This window comes from Zootoca vivipara, chromosome 4 (genome assembly GCF_963506605.1).
Source record: "Zootoca vivipara chromosome 4, rZooViv1.1, whole genome shotgun sequence".
Lineage (NCBI taxonomy): Eukaryota > Metazoa > Chordata > Lepidosauria > Squamata > Lacertidae > Zootoca > Zootoca vivipara.
This window is the reverse complement of record NC_083279.1, coordinates 34913414-34936168: the sequence shown is the minus strand read 5'-3', so window position 1 is coordinate 34936168 and position 22755 is coordinate 34913414. Positions and strand designations below refer to the sequence as shown.

General features: G+C 41.5%; 1 protein-coding gene across 2 annotated transcripts in view; it reads left to right on the top strand.

The window, feature by feature from the left end:
* ANOS1 (anosmin 1) overlaps positions 1–22755 on the top strand; it is a 140193-nt gene that overhangs the window by 79910 nt on the left and 37528 nt on the right. For both annotated transcript variants that reach the window (XM_035115473.2, XM_060273484.1), the window contains exon 3: positions 18880–18942. In XM_035115473.2, coding sequence (XP_034971364.2) covers positions 18880–18942 — 63 coding nt within the window. The remainder of the gene's footprint in view (positions 1–18879; positions 18943–22755) is intronic.

The following is a 22755-nucleotide window of genomic DNA, read 5'->3' as shown; positions in this document are numbered from 1 at the left end:
TATCTGCCCACAGTAATATCTGATGGTAACAAAATGGCTCTGCTTCTAAAAAGGATCTGAAGAGATGTAAAATTTTCCAGTTGTTCAGTATGTTCCAGTAATTGAACCTGGGGAATGCAATTTCTATGGGTTTTGTACTCACTTGTTCTCACGTTAGGAAAGTGTTAGGTCCATGCCATACACTCTTAGGTGCAAGAAAGGGGAACCATTTTATTATGTCCTGCTTGGTTCCCTGTTCCCATCTTTGCTTTCTCCATGTGAGATCAACTGTTTGAATCTAGCTTCACTTTTGCTTGCTAATTTAACATTTTCTAGCTTGCAAATGTTTTTTTGAACATTTATTCAATAGAACACAAGGATCTGCCATTGAGAAGATACTCTCATTTCTATATTTAAACCTTCAGTCATACAGGGAAAAAAAGAAGTGAAATAGATGTGTAACTTTGAAAAGTACTGTATTTTTCGCTCCATAAGACGCACCTAGTTTTCAGAGGAGGAAAGGGGGAAAGCCCTGTTTTTGGGGGGATCAGCTCACAGTTAGGCTGAAACAAACAGAAATGTAAAGGAAGTATAATTCATTTGCCCCTGACCACCTGGAACAGCAATTGTGCTGATAAAGAGACTCAAAGGATTCATGAAATAAAATCCCTAAATGCCAAATGCTTTAAAGCTTTGCTTTTTTTCTTGTTGCAAATCTTTCATTGTAGTCAGTGTGAGTTCTTAGTGTGAAAAGGAAGTTATGACCTAGCAAACATTTACTGCTCTGTAGATATTCTCATGGCAGCTTTCCATAAATCCAAGCAAGGTGAAATTATTTAAGTAAGAAATTGAACTGGATTAGAAGGCTATAAAAATTACTCCTGAGATGATATTGTTTTCCATGTGTTTACTGTTTTATTTTCCAATTTGGCTAAGGGATACTGACTTTCAAGAATCTGAACATTATATTTGGTAACGTCTTTTTCTAGAAAAAGAGGTGTCAGAACTCACCGCAAACATCTCCCTTGTTCTCTTTGAATGACAATGGTGCCCACCTGAGGGGTGCCAGAACTGAATTCATATGAGTTCTCCCTGAAAAAACACCCTGGTGGGAAGTATTACAGAACATAAGTTAAACATATGGTGCACCTATGTTATAAAGCAGGGGTCAGCAACCTTTTTCAGCCATGGGCCTGTCCACGTCCCTCAGACCATGTGGTGCGCTGGACTATATATATATATATATTTAAAAAGAACACATTCCTATGCCCCACAGATAACCCAGAGATGCATTTTAAATAAAAACACAAATTCTACTCATTTAAAAACACCAGGCAGGCCCCATAGATGCATTTTAAATAAAAGGACACATTCTACTCATGTAAAAACACACTGATTTCCTTACCGTCCATGGGCCGGATTGAGAAGGGGATTGGGCCGCATCCGGCCCATGGGCCTTAGGTTGCCTACCCCTGTTATAAAGAGTCTGTGCTCTGGCTTTACATGTTTGTGTAAGGTGCAAGATCTGCCTAATAAACAGCTAAGGCAAAGTAGAGTTCTAAGGTGGAGAGGAAGTTCATCAAGTAGGAGGAAGAACTGGGAAAATTGAAACTGGTTCTCACCTCAGAGAAGTTGTTGAAAGACTTCTCTATGAGGGAACATCATAGCTTGGATTCAGCATCAGGAAGGTTGAAAAGTCTTGTGGAAGTTTCCTAGTGAGAATGAGAGGTGTTTGATTTTTGATTCTAGCATTGCACTAGAAGCAAGCTTGGCTACTGCTAAGGAAGATCAAGGAGTGGCAGTTTCCATCAGCAGAAGTTTGTGAGGCAGGTGGCACTGTTGCTATTTACCCAACCAGGGATGGGGTGAGGCAGAAGCAAAGCCAGGGGAGCTATGGTTGGCAGCAGTGGTTGGTCTGCAGGTATGTGCACACTTGTGGGGAAGAAGAAGAAGAAGAGTTTGGATTTGATATCCCGCTTTATCACTACCCAAAGGAGTCTCAAAGCGGCTAACATTCTCCTTTCCCTTCCTGCCCCTCAACAAACACTCTGTGAGGTGAGTGGGGCTGAGAGACTTCATAGAAGTGTGACTAGCCCAAGGTCACCCAGCAGCTGTATGTGGAGGAGCGGAGACGCGAACCTGGTTCCCCAGATTACGAGTCTACTGCTCTTAACCACTACACCACACTGGCTCTCCCACCACACTGGAAAGCCACCAAACTAGAACTCCCCCAACCTCCATGTGCCGTGTCCTGGTGAGTGGCAGTGATACTGCCCACACCACTGCCACTCCCTCACACCCCACTGATTTCCTACATGTCCCCTCTTCATTTGTATTTCTAAATGTTCAATTTCCCACCTTCAACTACCCCTTAACTCTTTATGGCTTGGTGCCCCCCCCCAAATTTTTATGACAGTGATAGTTAAAAAATGTTATGGTAGCACATGTCACCAGGCATATTAGTAATGGTTCTCTCAGCTGTCTCTGGTGTTATGATGCTTTGGGGTGTGTGTATGTGTGTGTTGTTGTTTTTAATGAAAACACAAGTTATTCCATCTACCTTTTTCTTAATTCTTTTCCTCCCCTGTGCTCAAAACACATAGCAAGATGGCAGCCAAGTGATAGAGAAAATGCTTATGTTTTCTTTGCTAAAATCCCTGTGGTGCAAATCTGGATTTTGCTTTTTAAAATTTGGAATGGGACTTGGAAGCTTTCCGGCAACTGATAAATTTTGGACACAAATTTTCTAAGAATGGAAATTGGATATACTATTCCATGAATAACAGGAAATGTGCAGCCAGCAGAAGAGCATTAGAATAGATTTTTCTTTCTGGTGGGTGGCTTATTGTTTATTTTTCCAAATATTAGTGCCAAGCAGAAGTTTGTATGACTCTTACAATTCCAAAAGATGCTTAATGCTGGTATAAGTTTCTCTAAGCTGTGTTGGCTTTGCTGTGCATAAATTAGCTTCAAGCTAGCTTGGATGATGTGAATCTGTCTATTTGGGTTTCTTGTTTTACAATCTTAAATTTAGTTCTTCATATTTCCACATCAGTTTGTGATTTTTTTAAAAAAAACTAAAAAACTAGGGATTTTAGTGCAAATTTTCCCCAATAGAATATATACATTTTTGTATGCAATTTTGACTTTATATAATTTGTGCAAAGCAATTTCCATAATATAATGCATTTTTGTATGTTAACTGTGGGTTAAAGTGTGCATAAAATGCATGTACTAGCAAAGCATTACATTTTCGAGCGCATTACTTGCCTGGAAAACTGCACTGCAAAATCCAGGAAAATGCCAGTTTTAAAAGATCAATGTGTTTTAGTTCGTGTATTGGTTCTAAAGGTACAAATTAGGTACTGTAGTTTCTCATTGAAATGCAAATAAAATAAAATTTGTCCCCCATTCCTAGTGAAAGCACCCAGATTTGTGATATTAAAGTTTTAACTTGGTCTCCCACTTTCATTCCTGCTTTGTTGTAATAAGCAAAGCAGCTCTATGGGTCTAGAACAGTGGGGAGGGAAGATATTGGCTGTGTCTTCTTGATCCTCCAAAAGGGCTTTGTCAGTAGAAAATGAATTTTGTTTTTTTGTGCAACTTGTTCATCAGTTGTCAGCATCAGTGACTGGAGAGGCCCCCTGTACAGTTGGCCAGTAGGCAAACAGATGTGAAAATGCAGCCTCCTACCTAATATAGTTTGAAAAAAATGTGTTTTGCTACATGTGCTTGTTGAAAAGTCACATATACAGCAGATAATATGTCTCTAGTGTTGTGTACTGCTTTTATTCCTGATATACTGAAGTTAATAACTAGGACATTGCATGGGGCAATAGGGGATTAATGTATCTGTGATTGTAAATATACAGCAGAGGTCAACAAAAGATGTTGAAAGGGGGAGTTTTAAAGAGGCTGAATTGGAGCACACTCTGAAAAACTGGAACACAATGTCATGAATCTTAGTTCTTACCTCTTCCCTTCCTCTTTTGACATTACTTTAATAATCTTTTTAATAGGCCATTTCTTAGTTATTGTAGCCACTGTTATAACACTCCTTGTTATACAACAGGCACCCCCAAACTTCAGCCCTCCAGATGTTTTGGACTACAATTCCCATCTTCCCCAACCACTGGTCCTGTTAGCTAGGGATCATGGGAGTTGTAGGCCAAAACATCTGGAGGGCCACAGTTTGGGGATGCCTGTTATACAAGCTAAATTGTCCTGAAGCCATGGCTGACCATTTGCTACCTGCCCTATAGGTCTGTGGGTATTGTGATCTCTGGGGTGTGAGTGTATGTATGGAAAATGCATACATGTGAATACAGTATTGCTTCTCCTAATGCAGGGTCAGCAACCTTTTTCAGCCACGGGCCAGTCCACCATCCCTCAGACCATGTGGTGGGCCGGACTATATTTTGAAGAAAAATAATGAACGAATTCCTATGCCCAACAAATAACCCAGAGATGCATTTTAAATAAAAGCACACATTCTACTCATGTAAAAACACCAGGCAGGCCCCACAAATAACCCAGAGATGCATTTTAAATAAAAGCACACATTCTACTCATGTAAAAACACCAGGCAGGCCCCACAAATAACCCAGAGATGCATTTTAAATAAAAGGACACATTCTACTCATGTAAAAACATGCTGATTCCCGGACCACCCACAGGCCAGATTGAGAAGGCGATTGGGCTGCATCCGGCCCAGGGACCTTAGGTTGCCTGCCTCTGTCCTAATGCTTTCTGGGGAGGACTGTTTGGGCACACATGTTTCAGTATGTGTGTCATGTAAAAATGGACCTCAGCCTTTTTAAAGGAACGTAGGTCGCTGCCTTATGAGTCAGACATCTGTTCTGTCCACCTTAGCAATGTTTGTAGTGAAGACTTCATACTCTGGCAGTGTCTTTCCAGCTTTTCAGGAAGTAGTCTTTTTTTCCTGGAAGAACACGTTCTCCTTTTCCATTTGTTCTAGCATTGGGCTGCAGCCTGAAAAGATACCTTATAGTGTTATAATATGAACCATCTATCTTTAGTGCAAATACATTGACATTGCATTCCCATATAGAGCTAACCTAATACAGTGGTACCTCAGGTTGCGGGCCCAATCCGTTCCGGGGTGTCATTCGGACCCCAAAGAAGTCTGCAACCCGAGCGGCGCTTTCATGCATGCGCAAAGCGCGCAGAATGCTTCTGCGCATGTGCACGCGGCGAAACCCGGAAGTAAACACTTCCAGGTCTGCTGCATTCGCAACCTAGAAAAATGCAACCCTCAGCGGATGTAACCCGAGGTATGACTGTATGTTTAATTGGATTTAATCTTCATACTTAGAAGAGAACTTTCCAAAGTGCTGAGCATATGGTTGGCAACATCCCTTGTGCTGCACTTCTCAAGCCCTTGACAGTGAAGTCGAGTGATGATGACTTCATGTGATTGACATGTGGGTTGACCCACCCTTGGGGTTCCTTTCAACTCTACGGTTCTATGATTCCATCGTTCATTGAAGACCTGTACACCTGTGAAAGTGGGGCAGGGGACATTAATAGTGGAAGATTTCTTAAGCAGGAATGAAGCGTATAGCTCAAAGCATGACAACTTTTTGATAAATCTCTGTTTTATGTACCGTGACCATTTTTAATTCTAGAGCAGTCAGTAGTAGTTTTCGTACATTCTTTTGGGAGCCACAGTTATGCTATATGAAAGATCCACTTGTTAACAAATGCCGGAGGTTAAATTTACAATCCCACAGTGGAGTGCATAGGCCAAGTGCCATTTAAATTCTGCATGCATAATAATTTATGGTTTTAAATTGAATTTATTCTAACATTTCTGCAGAGTAGAATTTTGTTCCACTAATATTGATTCCATTGCATTTTTTAACAAAAGGCTTTGAAATTCAGAATCCAATATTTGGCTACTGTTGTTTGATTTAAGGTTGTAAGCACACCTACCTGGACTAATATGTCAATATGCTAAAGAGGAGTTTAATTGTCTCTCTGAAATAAGAACAGAGCAGATACAGGAAATTTCTAACTCCTTTCAGTTTCAACTAAGTCCAGTTACATTGTAAACCTCATTGAAGTAAGCTTACTTCTGGGTAAACTTTTGTATGTTCTACAATCATGCAAACTTACATGTAATCAGGTCAATTTAATATAATGAGTTCCATGTAAACATGAATAGGGTTGTGTTATATATGTTAGGCGACTAGAAGAATCCAGCAACTGGCAGCCACCCTATCAGGCCTGCTGGAGGTGGTGGCAGGCTGGGCTTTGGAATTCCCTAACCTACTGGTTTTGGGGGACTTCAGCATCCATGCTGATGCCACCCCCTCCTTATGGGCTCTGGACCTGGTGTCTTCTATAGAGACATTAGGGCTCTCCTAGTTTGTTTTGGGTCCCACACATCAAGCAGGCCACACGCAGGATCTGTTCTTTGGTGCAGGCATAGATGTGATCATGCCATCCCTTGTGGAAGTGCCATGGTCTGATCACTAAACTCTGAAAGCCAAGACTGACTTCTCACCCCTCCCCTGCTTGGGTGGTTTAAGAGAGAGGGCTTGCAGAGAGCAGCCCACTCTGCTTACTTCCACAAGCTGGGAGAGCAGCAGTGAGAGCAGCAAGTCTGGGAGGGAAAACCAGAAACAGGAAGTGGTAAAGACGGGTCCAGGGCTCTGCAGAGTCCTGGAGGCTCAGCTCCAGGTTGGTAGCAGGGAAGCAGGGGAGGAGCTAGCTTCAGCAGGGGCTGGAAAGGAGGGGGAAGGTAGAACGGCACCTCAGGAGCCTAGTTTGGGACCACGGAGTAACCGTAGAGCCAGGAGGAGGGGCATTTGGATACCCAGTCTTAAAAGGGGGGTCAGAGCCTGCGAGACGCCATTGCAGGCTTCTGCCCCATGAAGAGCAGACATGATTTGAGACACCTCACCACTGTATATAGCATGCACAATAAAACTCTGAAAATCCAGAGTAGGTGTGGAGTGCTTACTTGGGAGTAGCCAACACCCATCTGTGACAGGTGGTGAGCCTATCTGGGCTCGCCTGCGGAGACTGATGGATCCTGATTGATTCCAAAAGGCCTTGACTGGCTCTCGACGGCCATCAATCAGATCGCACCTAAGCGCCCTCTGCAACCCCGCCGAAACTGGGCCCCCTGGTTTACCGAGGAGCTCCGGAAAATGAAGCAGGACATTATTATTATTATTATTATTATTATTATTATTATTGAAAATTTAGTGCATCATATCAGTATATTGATAAAAAAGCCACAGTTCCATAACACAACAAGGCGCTGCAGTGTAAAAGTCCAGACAGAAGTGCTAAAGGTATTATACCTAGTGAAACTAACCCTGTATTGTGAATGCGGTCTGTATTGTGTTGGATTCCAGCTACATTACATTTAGTTGTATCTTAAATTGTGATTGTTTAAAACAACAAATTTATGATTTGATGTACATATAACATCCCTGTGTATTTTTTTTAATGTCAAGAACCACAAGATATTCAGTAGATATTTGGAGATAACTTAAGCAAAAGTGATACCATCTACCGTAATTGACACACGTGAATTTACTGCTTGAGATTAATCCCTAACTTCTTGCTGATTGTACAGCTATTTTAATAGTTTTTCAGTAGCTGAAAGAACATGAAAACTAATACTTTGTGTGTTCAACAGGCCTTGGATTTCTTAAGTGAAAAACATGTTTCACATGCTCAGTCTATTGACCATAGACCTTTTTTGAATTACAAATTATTTGCAGCTTGAAAGGCTGTTGTTTGTGAAACGCAGGCAGGGAATGCTAATTTGAATCTGTGTAAGCAGCTAACTACTGCAGATTGTGAAGCCTGTTTTTACTTCACCAGTTTGTTATAAAATGTATATATGCACATGAAAAGTATGCGCTGTGGATTGAGACAGAAATTACTGTAGATTCTGTTTTCACTGTAGCTCGAACAGTGCTTAGCTAATCAACTAGCTTGTATGCAATTGTGCCTAGAAATAATTTCCTTGTGCAAAGAGAAGTAAAGGAGCTTTCTTTCTTTATTCTTATGCAAATAAGTGGGCTGCTGTTACACAGGCCATCCTGTAACTACTTTGAGGAGACTGATAAATCTATTACAGTAGCTGGCAACAACAGTATCTGCCACAGGCACAGCTCAGCCAGGCAAGTAACAACTTTGTTGCTGTACAGTTGTTACTGTCTCTTCAGAGCATGCACCATGCTCTTCCAGTTAGAGATGGGACCCCAGCTTGTTTCTATGAGCTTGCATGTCACTTGTGAATTTGGTCTCTCTGTAGAATCTTGTGTCTAGGGAAAAAGGCATCTTCAGATGTTCTGTTACAAAATGTTTGCTTCCTCTGTAGTCTTATGTTTTTGGTACAATCGTTACCCTGGTGGCTCAAAATGTGCTTTGCTTTTCCTTCACATGCATGCTTATACATGGTCTATCATATTCCAGCATTTTCATGCTAATAAGAAGTAAAATAAATAATATGGGGTGGGATTTAGATTCAGATTATCTAAATCTAGATGATTAGAACCATGTCAGAACATTTTGGTTTTTTTAAAAAAATAAATCATCTTTATTAAATTTTCCACTTTAACAATCCAATCAAATCACATTAAATATTATACATATACATATCAAATAGTCCAAATATTCTGCCAAATTATAATTTTTGGGGACTTCCCATGCTTCAAGTTTGGAGGGCTCTGATCATCTCAACTTCTCCTGCATTTCATCATCACTTCCGGCGGTTCCTCTAATTCTTTCTGTTGTTATCCTTCATTCTTTCTTTCAGAACATTTTGAAAGAGGAACAGCAAGAGAGAAATGGGGTGGGAAATTTTGGATCCACCCCTCCCTGCTCCAGAGTATTGATAGATTCAGGTTGTGAAGATCCAAGTGAAAATTACTTTCCATTTGCATGGAAGCTGTGGCAGAACCATCTGGATCCACATGATTTCCAAAATCTGGTCCAGTGATTTGGAGTCTTAACAGAGTGGCTTCTGAGGAGAAGACAGTTGGAGAGAAGCTGGTTAGTTTAGTGTTCAGTGAAAATATCCATGCAGAAGGGTCTTTGGATTCAACCCCTTCTCTCCAGTTCTTTGTGACTTGTTATTCACTGAAACTGTTAGCATGTAATGCTACACCAGACTATGTGATCCCATGATCCCATGTGCTCCTGGAGAACATATTGCAGCTGCTTTCCTCCTGTGTGGTGTGAGAGCCAGTGTGGTGTAGTGGTTAAGAGCAGTGGACTCATAATCTGGTGAACTGGGTTTGATTCCCTGCTCCTCCACATGCAGCTGCTGGGTGACCTTGGGCTTATCACACTTCTTTGAAGACTCTCAGTCTCACTCACCTCACAGAGTGTTTGCTGTGGGAGAGGAATGGGAAAAAGGAGATTGTTAGCTGCTTTGAGAAGACTCCTCAGGGTAGTGATAAAGCGGGATATCAAATCCAAACTCCTCCTCCCCCTCTTCTTCCTCCTGTGTGCTGTGCTGTGAGCTAAATTATAGTTTGGCTTAGCATGTCAGCCAGGCCGCATGGTTTGTACCACTCCATAGAAAGCTTGAGCTGTGAACCAAGAGCCTTGGTTTTTCACTTAGCAGTACATGTGAACTCTGCCTATATTTCTATTTTAACGAAATTGCTGCAACTGATCCCGAGCTCATGATATAGGGACCGTCATCAACATAAATGAAAAAGTCACATGGTCATTGAGGATGTGGTTTGTTTTGGCTCCGTATGCATGATGTGTACCATCTGTTTACAGTTTTAGGCTTTTTGCACATTATTTGAAAAATGTATTAAATACAGGGTTTTAATCTGGCCTGGTTAAAAGCATGGCTTTGCAAGCAACATTTTATTTACCACTTGTGGGCAGCCAATGCTTACAGTAAATGGAAAAACCTCTTTTCAGTTGGATAACTGTTTTAAAAAACTGGGTGGAAATGTTTAAACCAGGGGGTTCCCAAACTGTGGCCGCAAGGTTCATTCATATGGTCTGTGGCATATCCATAGATTTGTTACTGAAAATGGGAGATGGCACCCCAATCACATTAAATATATTGATTTGCCCCCAATAAAATAAGAAATAAAAGAAGCAATAAAATCAAAATTAAAACAATCATAGAATGCCCACGACAATTGCTATGATAGGCCACGGTCAGCCAAACCCCTTAGAATTTTTAAAGTGGTGCATGGCAGGGGTGGGGTGGGGTTTGGGGGCCACTGGTCTAAATCATTAAAATGAAGAAGCTTGAAAGTTACTCTGCAGAGCATATATCTCCAGCAATATCTAGGAAAGGTTGTGCTTTTGAATGGAACATTAGAGACGATAGAGCTTCTGAAATATTAGACTGGAAGAACAAGGAAACAGTGGGGTCACTTAGAGGAGAAGATGGTGAAATGTGAACAGGGGATAGAGAAAGGGCAGATCTCCTCAACGCCTTCTTTGCCTCAGTCTTCTCCAAAAAAGAAAACAATGCCCGACCTGAAGAATATGGAGCCGATCATTCAGCAGGGGAAACACAGCCCAGAATAAGGAAGGAGGTAGTACAAGAATACTTGGCTAGTTTAGATGTATTCAAGTCTCCAGGGCCAGATGAACCACATCCAAGAGTATTAAAAGAACTGGCAGAGGTGATTTCAGAACCACTGGCAATAATCTTTGAAAATTCCTGGAGAACAGGCGAAGTTCCAGCAGACTGGAGGAGGGCAAATGTTGTCCCTATTTTCAAAAAGGGGAAAAGAGAGGACCCAAACAATTACCGCCCAGTCAGCCTGACATCAATACCAGGAAAGATTCTAGAGCAGATCATTAAGCAAACAGTCTGTGAGCACCTAGAAAGAAACACTGTGATCACTAAAAGTCAGCATGGGTTCCTGAAAAATAAGTCATGTCAGACTAATCTGATCTCATTTTTTGACAGAATTACAAGCCTGGTAGATGAAGGGAACGCTGTGGATGTAGCCTATCTTGATTTGAGCAAGGCCTTTGACAAGGTGCCCCATGATATTCTTGTAAAGAAGCTGGTAAAATGTGGGCTAGACAATGCTACCATTCAGTGGATTTGTAACTGGCTTACTGACCGAACCCAAAGGGTGCTCATCAATGGCTCCTCCTCATCCCAGAGAGTAGTGACTAGTGGGGTGCCACAGGGTTCTGTCTTGGGCCCAGTCTTATTCAACATCTTTATCAATTCCTTCAGTAGCACCTTAAAGACCAACTAAGTTTTTATTTTGGTATGAGCTTTCGTGTGCATGCACACTTCTTCAGACCACGAAAGCTCATACCAAAATAAAAACTTAGTTGGTCTTTAAGGTGCTACTGAAGGAATTTTTTTATTTTACTTCGATCCAGACCAACACGGCTACCTACCTGTAACCATCTTTATCAATGACTTGGATGATGGGCTTGAGGGCATCCTGAGCAAGTTTGCAGATGACACCAAATTGGGAGGGGTGGCTAATACCCCAGAGGACAGGATCACACTTCAAAATGACCTTAACAGTTTAGACAACTGGGCCAAAGCAAACAAGATGAATTTTAACAAGGAGAATTGTAAGGTACTACACTTGGGCAAAAAAAATGAAAGGCGCAAATACAGGATGGGAGACACCTGGCTTGAGAGCAGTACATGTGAAGGGGATCTAGGAGTCTTGGTAGACCACAAAGCTAAAAAAGCCAATGCAATTCTGGGTTGTATCAATAGGAGTATAGCATCTAGATCAAGGGAAGTAATAGTACCACTGTATTCTGCTCTGGTCAGACCTCACCTGGAGGACTGTGTCTAGTTCTGGGCACCACAGTTCAAGAAGGATACTGACAAGCTGGAACGTGTCCAGAAGAGGGCAATCAAAATGGTCAAAGGCCTGGAAACGATGCCTTATGAGGAACGGCTTAGGGAGCCGGGTATGTTTAGCCTGGAGAAGAGAAGGTTAAGGGGTGATGTGATAGCCATGTTCAAATATATAATAGGATGCCATATAGAGGAGGGAGAAAGGTTGTTTTCTGCTGCTCCAGAGAAGCAGACACGGAGCAATGGATTCAAACTACAAGAAAGAAGATTCCACCTAAACATTAGGAAGAACTTCCTGACAGTAAGAGCTGTTCGGCAGTGGAATTTGCTGCCAAGGAGTGTGGTGGAGTCTCCTTCTTTGGAGGTCTTTAAGCAGAGGCTTGACAGCCATATGTCAAGAATGCTTTGATGGCGTTTCCTGCTCGGCAGGGGGTTGGACTGGATGGCCCTTGTGGTCTCTTCCAACTCTATGATTCTATGATCCTCTGCACAATTCTATGACCCCCCCCCCCCTACGATACACATACCGTACATGGAATCCCACCTTAAATTCTATTCACTATGCTGAAAATAACAATATGTTTGTTACAGTTTGGTTTCATTTGAAATGACATTTATAGCCAACATGGCATGGATACTTTGGAAAATTAGCTTAATTCTGCAAAGAGATTTATTAAATTAGAAGGAAAAAATATGAGCAATGGAAGCGTTCCATAATCTGATAGATATATTGCATTTTAAGGAGAGATTGCTTGTTACTTTTATAAAAGATAGGTTTATAACCTGAAAGAAGGGAGGACAGTCTTATTTCTATAAATATAAACTTAATATTTAAGAAAATAAGATTTCCCCTCCCTTTTAATGCTTAGCATATTTTCATTTGTGCATTGGCCAGCAAAGTAATTGTGGAAGCATACAGTTAAGAGTTTTGTTTGTATTCCTGTGTGGAAAAATATTGGCCTCTTAGTTTTTTCTCTGTGATAAATTTGTCCTAATGTCTTTGAAACTTGGCAGTTTGTATAAGTAAGTACAAACATTGTAGCCTGTAAAGTTGAGCATAATTCTTTGGGGTTAGCAGTAACAGAATTAGTTATGGGTATTATATCTCATAACTCTTCCATGGTATCCTTTTGAGTGGCTTTTGAAATGTTTTTAGCTATTATTCTTATGGATTGTAACTCCAATTTAGATAATTCTAGCTTTCTAATGTGAGTATTTTTTATGACAAATCTTATTTCCAACTATAATGGGTAAGAGCTGTTGTTAATTTAAAAAAAATAAAAAATACACTGGGTTGTAGAATATTTAAGGAGATGTACAGGTTTTAAAAGAGCCTATAGAGAATAAGCATTAACTGTTGAATAATTATTAGTGTATTCAGTTTCTTCTCCCTAAATATTTGTTAAAAAGACTTGGTGCCCAAGTTTGGACAAGGCTTAAACTTGGCTGTTTATAGAGCAGGTTCAAAGCTGTTGCCATTGTTACTGTAACTTTCCAAGCTTGGTCTTACTGCAGCAAGCATTGATGCTCTGTCCCTCTCTCCTTTTAATCTTTCACGGTCTACAAAAAGCTTTTGGTTAGTGAATTTTAATTGGCCACTAGAGTTAAGATTCTGTGATTTTTGTGTGTGAGGCTAATTGTAGGACTTATTCCCGATGCTAAGCCCAAAGTCAAATGCATGGCTTTTCTTACAGGCTAATATTAAACAAACAGCTCTGGACCTGATAGGCAGGCTAGTCAATGCCTACAGATGCCTTTGACATATTCATTGACTGTTGCTGAATATGGAAACAGGTTACTTCTGGGTTTCGGCACTCGCAGATGCGCAGAAGTGCTAAATCGCGCTTTGCGCATGCGCCGAAGTGCTGAATTGTGACCCACGCATGTGCAGACGCGGCGCTGTGGGTTGTGAACACTGTGGGTTGCGAACGTGCCTCCCGCATGGATCACGTTCGCAACCCGAGCGTCCACTGTACTTGATACTATTGACAATGGGCAGGTTTGCACATTATGCTAAGCCCTAAGGAATGATAGAAGTTTGTCAGCTTGGCTGGAATTAAGATTTCACCCCGCATCCCTAAGAACTGGTAAAATTTGGTGAGGCAGGCTGAGAACTAGAAGAGGTTCCAGAAGGCAGGGAAGGGAAAGGAAGGGAAGGAAGGCCAGTCAAAGCAGAGTAGGAGGGGCACCAACTATGGGTGCCTGAACACCCACTTTTTTTATTGTGGGTGCTCAGCACCCACACTTCAGGGCCCCTAAGGTCTCACAAGGCTTCAGAACCTGATTTCCAGTCCACTGGAAGTCAGGTTCTGGGGTGGTCGTGGTGCACCCATAACCGAGGGCTCAAGTTGGCTCCCCTGAGCAGTAGTCTTAAAGCAAACACCAGAGGAAGCGATTAGAGGTGAATACCTATTTGGCCATAGAATCATAGAATTGCAGAGTTTGAAGGGATCCCAAGAGCCATCTAGTCCAGCCCCACCACAAATCTCAACTAAACCATCCATGACTGATGGCTTATATTAATTTAGATGTTTAATTTAAGAAATACTGCTTATTATTGAATCCTTAATGTGAGGTGATGGTTTATTATTGTTGTTATTATTATATTTTTTTCTTTTTTAAAAAACAACAACAATATTTTTATTTTATTTTTTATTAAATTTTGGAATAAAAAAAATTAAGAAACTTTGAGAACCACCTTGTGAGGGCCTTTCTTAAAAGGCAGCTTAAATGTTTTTCCAGTAAATGAACTCCCGATAATATTCTGAGGAATCTCAGGGGTTGTTGTTGTGGGAAAACAGATGGAAAGCAGTATTAATATGAACTGTAATCGTCTTCACCTTCAGCCCTTTTCTGCCATTACCACTCTGATGTATGGTAGTAGCCACACTGCTTTCCTACACAGCAAATGTCAGAAAACGTCATTTTGAAAACCCAAAGAATTCACAACGTGGTCCATATCAGCATTGCTCCAGTTTTTGGGAGGGCCAGTGTTGGAGTGACATGATCTGTGGCTTTTGATCTTGCCTTCATAGCACTTGAAAGACCTGCTATGCAGTGCCTGCCAAACCATGGAAGTAACATGAGTCAGCGACCTTAGTAAAGGGCTGTGATTTTAACCCTGATCCTTCTAAGCAAGAACCATATCCACCCTTAAAGTAAGGAGTGTTGAGTTTAAAATGCAACTAGCTGAAATAGTTCACAGTAGACTCTCATAATTAGGGCCTAATTGATTTGTGCGCCCCAAGGGAGAACCCAAATTGACCCGTACTTCACTTATATTGGTATAATGGGAACAGAATAGGCCTAATTTCTTTAGTGAGGAAGATCATTATTAAGAACCTTGCATGGCTTTCCTTGTTTACGCTTTCTCTTTCCCACCACCATCCCAGCTCGGAGAAGCATAGATGCCTGATGCCGGAATGTGGTAACCTGGCCATCAAATAGGCCTCACAAAGGAAGCCCTTTCAGGTCTCTCAGTGAAACAATTACTGCATCTTATTATAGCGTGAAATTAGAAGTGAAAAGCCCTACAGTTTTTTGCTATTTAGTAATGCGGAATATGTCGCCGTGGATGGCAATGGTAGTGCTAGAAAGAGAAGCCAGAAGCCAGAAAGAGAAACCTAGTAGCAGTTCAGACAAAGACGATCTCTTCTCTCCCTGTTTCTGACTGTTCGGTGGTCTGTAAAATTCAAGCTCTGTAGTGGAAACCCTGCATAAGTATTTTGTTGCATCTCCTTCAATAAGGTGCGCAAATGTGAGTTTGCAATAGAGTGTAAGAAGAGGCAGTTCAATTCTAATAACTAAAATATAAGTTGGTTGCAGTTTTACAAGTTAAGCAATCACTTTTTCAAAAAACGGAGATTTGATGTTCTGATCATCCAATGCTATAACTAGATGGTGTTTTCAAGAAGGCAGAATGAAGTTATCTGAAGCCACCTAGTAACAGCTAGAAATGGAAAACCTGCCAAGTCACAGTGATGGTGCTTCTCAATAGCCTTCCATAGTTTTAAAGTACCATTTTCATTTCCAAAAAACCCAAATGCTAAATAAATTTGTTTTCTATGCGTTTTTTGTACAATGCCAATAATGTTCCCTGAGGACTTAATTAAATGTAGTAAAGTAATTGTAATTTTAAATAACTAAATTATGTGGTAACTGAAGCCTTTTGGAAGTTGGTGGAGGGGGGGGAGAGATTATTGTGGTATCTTCTTATGTTTGTTTTGCAGATCACGAAAAAGAACCTAAAAAGTTTTAAATATATACTGTACTTAATAAAAATACTGACTAAAACAGATCTAGGACATAAGCTCTCTCTTGCATGGATCATGTAGAAAGGCATTCTAAGGTCTGTGGTATCACACTGCTGGCTATGTCTTTTGGTTTTGCCTGTTAGCAGAGTAAAGAAATAGATTTCAGAGAAATCTGAATAAAGAAAATAGATTTTTAGAGAGGAATGAAACTGAGATAACTGAACAAGAACAGGGTATAGCTTAGCTAACCTGTGTAGTGATTGGATTAAGTGCGAAGAGACTTGGGTTCAAATTCCCACTCAGCCGTTATTTATTTATTTATTTCTAACTAAATGTATATAGCTGCTCCCCTAAGACATTATATGATTGGCCCAAGAAACAAGCTCCCTGGATGATCTTGGTGCAGTCACACTATTGCCTCCTAATCTACCTCACAAGGTTGCTGTGAGAATAAACTGGGAGATGAGTACCGTGAATTCTTCCTTGAAGACCTTAGAAGACCACAGGGGCAGGAGATTCTGATGTAGATATTTATTTCCTCCTCTTCACTCTCAACTTCTTCCCTGGTTGAGAGCAGGCTCCGTTTTGCAGTTCACCCGACTTGCCAACATATCTTCGGCTGGCCTTTGAGGAAATATGGCATGCAAATAAATTATGTGATAATACTAAGCAAGAAGAACCATGGAATTTGTATAAAGTGTATTCTTTATAGGAAGCTGTATCCCCTCCGATTGTGAAAAATGGCACTTTAAATTATTGTTCCTTAATCAATGCTTGCCTTTTGCTGTGATATGCATGGGGGAATGCCTTATATGGATATCAACAACTTGACAAGCAATAAAAACAGTAGATAGTGGATTATAGCAAATGCAATAAAAGGGTTTCTTTCCAACTACCGATACCTTACCACCAAGACTCTCACTCTGCGTCCTTTTTGTGTTTATGTTAATACTTGCATCTTTTTTTTTATAAAAAAAAATCTAACCCACGAATAAAAACAATGTAAATCTAATCATATGTCTCACCCTTCAATTTTAATGACCATTGCAAATCCAAGGCCTGGCTTTCTTTCAAAAGTGGCATTTCAGTCATCAAATGGATTCAAGCAGCATTGCCTGTTTTCCCAGTATACATGACAATGTTGCCAAGTAAACCTTAGCTGGAACTAATTGACTTAAGACTCTAGGCTTTGATTATAAAATTTCCCCTTCCCACCAAAGGGTGGTGCTCACTAACCAAAAGTCGCTTAAATGCAGCCAGATCAGATTTGCACCCACTAATTGTTATTTCACTTAATCGACTCCCTCCTCTCTCCCCCTTCCCCATTTACAGCTGTTAGAGTTTGTTATTTCCTTAAAAACATATTCAAAATGGATGCTGGAAAAATCTGGAAAACAGCGTCACAGATCTCCTTCTTTGAGCTTTGTTAGAGGCTTCATAATCACCACACGGTTTTTACAGAGAAAAATGTTAAGATGATGTGGTTATAATCAGTAAAGGATTTTCTTTTCCCTACAGGAAGGGGTCACAATCATTTGTTAATGTTATTAAGGAACAATTGGAGTTGTAGAGAGGAACTGGTAATGGGAAAGTATCTCCAAAAGTTTGTATCGTGTACTCGTGACTACTGCAAGTGTTTTGTATTAGAAGGTGCAAAATATCTAGATGGGAAAACTTATGGCCCTCTATATGTTTTTGGACTATAAATCTACAACCATTGGCAATTCTGGCCAGTGCTAACGGAGCTAGAGTCCAACAAGATCTGGAGGGCCACAGTTTCTTCACTGCTGATCAAGAAAACTATGTTCTGATCCTGGAAACAATGGTGAATTTAAGTTGAACCAGAGATAACTTGGGCTTTTACTGCAGGAGTCGGTGAAATAAAAAGCTTTCTCTGACCTAAGGGTCAAAAGCTGCTAGGAGCTTGCACTTCCTTTTTCATCCTCAGCTTCTAGGTAGCCTGAAAAATTAGAGAAGGAACCTCTGACAGATCAGAAAGGTGAGCAGGAAGAGTTGAGAGTAGGAATATCAGAAGAGCCCCACTGAATCAGACCAAAGACCTATCTAGTTCTGAATCCTTTTCTTGCAGCAACCAACCCAATGCCTATGTCAATGTCATGCCTTCTAGTATTGTGCGCCTGGAAAAATTTCTTCCATCTCCTCTCCCATTTCAGTTCAGGACAACTGGGCTCTGTTGCAAACTGGTAGCCTTGGGTGAAATAAATGGGTTTTTACACATAGGACACTTGCCTCCTATATAAACGGAATATGTGACTGAGGTGGAACTTTTATAGAAGAAAGTACAATGTGATATCGTGGGTAGGCAAAGTACTATCATACTATTTCATCTGTTAATACTCCATAGAAATTATTTTCTTTAACCTCCTCTGATGTCTCTAAGCTCTGTAGAATAATCAAGTGCAATGGAGCTATAATTGGAACCCTTGTTAAGCAAGCATGTTAATGGAACGTGGGCATAAGAAACAGATGCTACTATAGAGGAAGAGTATTGGAAATGTTTATCTAATAATGGTTCAGAATAACGTCGGTTATGTGACAGATGTAAAGTATTCTGAATGTGCTGCTAGTTCCCTTTAATATGAAAAGAATGTTGACAGCACATTCACAGTGCTGAGCTCCTTTTAGATTACATCTATCTTTAGTCTTTGCTCGGTAGCTATGGAACATGCCTTGTCTTCCTGATAAACTCTGTTCAAAATTTCTTTTATTAATGCTTCCAATAAACAGGCTTGTCCTGTAGGCTGAACACGTTGAGACATATATATATACTGGTATATATTCCTGACAGGTTATTTATGTATTTTTCCTTCTTTTTAGTGTCTGGAGCCCTGCAAAGAATCCTGGGACTTGAAGAAAAACCATTGCCAAAGTTTCTGTGAGGTATGCCATTCCTAAATATCTCTTTTTAAAATTCTGTCCTGTATATTTCATGCCCATGAAGCAGAATCAGCGAGACTCCAGCCTAGAGTGGCATCATGCGCCTGCTGCCGCTCTAGGCAGGAGTCTCGCTGATTCTGCTTCATGGGCAAGAAGAGGAGAGAGGAAGCTCAATGGCCGTGTGCTACTGCCGCCATGGGGGGGAGGCGCCGGAGGATTTTTGCACCACGCCGCTGGATACCCTTAAGACGTTACTGCTTATATGTACAATTGCTGTATACATGAGTCATCAGTGTCCTTTTTCCTTTCATTGCTGCAACAGCAAGATGTCTTCCACATTTGTTTGTTTAAATGCTAAAACTTTTGATTGGCCAATTCAAATGTGCACACAGCCATGTGATACAACCATCCCTCCAGCACATGGGAAATTGTTCGAAAGCAACTGTACCTCAAAATCACTTGCAGGTGTAGAAGTCCTACTTTTGAGTCAAAGTTATGTTGGAAGTTGGTTTACTGATATGGAAGCTCTTAACATGCAAGAGGACTTCAGCATGGGTGTACTTTCAAACAAATGGCTTTTCATGTGCTTTTTGAGGTGGCCTAGCCCTGTGAGGGACCCTGTGAGGGACCCAGGTGGCGCTGTGGGTTAATCCACAGAGTCTAGGGCTTGCTGATCAGAAGGTCGGCAGTTCGAATCCCTGCAATGGGGTGAGCTCCCGTTGCTCGGTCCCAGCTCCTGCCCACCTAGCAGTTCGAAAGCATATCAAAGTGCAAGTAGATAAATAGGGACCGCTCCGGCGGGAAGGTAAACGGCGTTTCCGTGCGCTGCTCTGGTTCGCCAGAAGCAGCTTTGTCATGCTGGCCACATGACCCGGAAGCTGTCTGCAGACAAACGCCAGCTCCCTCGGCCTATAGAGCGAGACGAGCGCCGCAACCCCAGAGTCGGACACGACTGGACCTGTTGGTCAGGGGCCCCTTTACCTTAGCCCTGTGAGGGGGGCTATGCTGTGTCAGAAGCATCTAGTGGAATTGGCTACAATGCAAAATACATGTAACCCCCTGTCAGTTATTGATGATACACATGTGTACATTGTCATCCTTCTTAGCAAAAGAGATATTATGTGGCACAGATCTTTTCCTAAGAGAAATCCCTGAGACATGAACAACTGTGTTTGGCCTATATTAGAGCTGTAGTACTACGAGAAAAGGCCATCCCAAAATAGGTATGATGGATATAACCTTCTTATCATGTGAGCACAGTACTTGTTCATGGGAAACAAGCTGTAATGTCATAAGCTCACCACCTCTATATGCCTCTTAAACTGGTTGCACAAGTCCACTCCCATAACATTGTTTACCTGGAGGCATTATGCCCAGTTTCACTGTGGAACCTAATTATATTCAACATTGTTCACCAGTAGTTAAATAGCACTAAATATCATTTCAGCATGTCTCTGTTGAACTATATTACATTATTGGGCTGAACACAGCATGGATTTGCAATTACTGTACTTAGTCTCTGTTGTTTTCGCTTCTGTCCCTTGGGTTTAAGGAAATGGCACTGAGCTTTATTTTATACATTTGTGCTCCAGCTTTTCCATAGTTCAAGGTGGTTAACAAAGCACTACAAAAATGCATATAAAAATAGGGGAATGATAATCTTAAAACTCATAAAGTAATATATAAAACCAGATCCATAAGACCAACTAAAATTCCAACGAAATTTGCAAGCTTGATGTTTACAACTTCATCAAGTTTTAGGTTTATTTGACATACACTGTAAATTGTTTTTAAATTATGGCAACTCGTTTTTAACAGGGCCTAATGCACAGCTTGGTACCCAGGTGGCGCTGTGGTTAAACCACTGAGCCTAGGGCTTGCTGATCAGAAGGTCGGCGGTTGGAATCCCTGTGACGGGGTGAGCTCCCGTTGCTTGGTCCCAGCTCCTGCCAACCTAGCAGTTCGAAAGCACGTCAAAATGCAAGTAGATAAATAGGAACCGCTACAGCGGGAAGGTAAACGGCGTTTCCATGTGCTGCTCTGGTTTGCCAGAAGCGGCTTTGTCATGCTGGCCACATGACCCGGAAGCTATACGCCGGCTCCCTCGGCCAATAATGCGAGATGAGCGCACAACCCCAGAGTCGGTCACAACCCCAGAGTCGGTCACAACTGGACCTAATGGTCAGGGGTCCCTTTACCTTTACCTTTAATGCACAGCTATTAGTAGCAACAACCAAGCTACATTGACTTGGTTTCATTTAAACTAAGTGGGATCTTGTGTTCTTTAACCCACTTTTTATCAGTGTAAACAATAACAGAAAAGTTTTTTTAAAAGAGTTCTTCCTAACTGCTTCTTGTGTCTTAGCTTTGCATGAAAATTATGTAGCAGAGGTGCATAGCAATAGAGGCATCTGCCACATGTGTCTTGATTATTATAATTCAGTAGAAAGGAATTAAAAAGCACTTTCCTTGTGTCTTAGCTTAGGTAAAAAGTGACTGAGGTGCACTGAGGTGTAGGGATGAGGTACATCCCCACATTGGCAGGGATAGTGCAGATGATTCCTTGAGATTGGTGGGTTATATTGTAAACAACATTGGTTGGATTCAATCCCAGACATCCAATTGGCTATCACATATCATATGTAGATCACCTTGCGGGACATATCTAATGTTTATGTAAAATGTGGATCCTATTTCTGTCCACTTCATGATAAGGATCATCATGCTATATTTCTGGTAAAATTTGAAGCAGGAATGTAGTAGACTTTGGAACTATAAGACATAAATAAGTTGCACTAAGTTTTTTTATTAATTTAAGGGCAGATGTTTGGATTTATTTTTAAGTACACTTGCACTTACAGGATAAGAGGAATATTAATTTTTTTCTTTATTGATTCAGATGTCTGGATGTGTGCCGGTAAGGAAGGTGTGTTGTGTAGAAAGTGGGCTTCAGATTTTGTAACTTGGAAATTACTTATATGTCTTTAAAAAAAACAAAAGAAAGTATCAACATGGATGTGAGGGACAGGGGATATCGCGAAGTCCCTCCCCTCCTGAGTTCAAGCCCGTCCCCGAGCAAAGGGGAAAGCAGGGAGAGTTCCGATTCCAGTGGGGAAGCAGGAAGTCGTGTCCGAGGCTCAGGCAAGGTAGAGGAGCCAGGGTCCCAGGTGGGACAGGAAGGGGCAAGCAAGGGGGGAAGACCCATCCCTCCAACTCCAGAATTACGCAGGAAGAGGAGGGGCAAGAGGATGGGTCTGCCAAAGCTTTTGTGTTGGAGAAAGACGCGCCAAAAGCCATTAGGAGGTTCTGAAACCGACTGACAACATCGCTCCGTGTAAATAGCAATGACTTGAGCACTGTAAATACGCAGCACCAATAAAAGAATAAAATGCAGAGCTGCGTAGCGTCGTTACTCTGAAGTAGTCCACTCCGGCCACTGTGACAGCAACCTCCTAATCATTTTTGGGCTACTTCGGAGTTGCCGGGATGAGCGTGTCCGAGGCGGAGAAGTGGCGGCAGATCGCTGAGCAAGCCCAGCTAGAACTGCAACAGCTGTCGCTGCAGGCGCAGGGAGAATTGAAGGCAGCTAAAGAGGAGACTAAGAAGGTCCAGGACGACCGGCTACAACTTGCGGAACAGGTGAGAGAGCTCCAGGAAAAAGAGCAGCATTTAAGGGCGGTGGCGGTAGACCTCCAAAACAAGCTGGATGCAGAGAAAAACAAGGCGGGAGGGGCTCCCCAAGTCCAAGTGCTGCCAGGAAGGAGAGCAGGGACCCTTGTAAGCAAGTTCAATGGAGACCCGAAGGAGTTTCAGGGC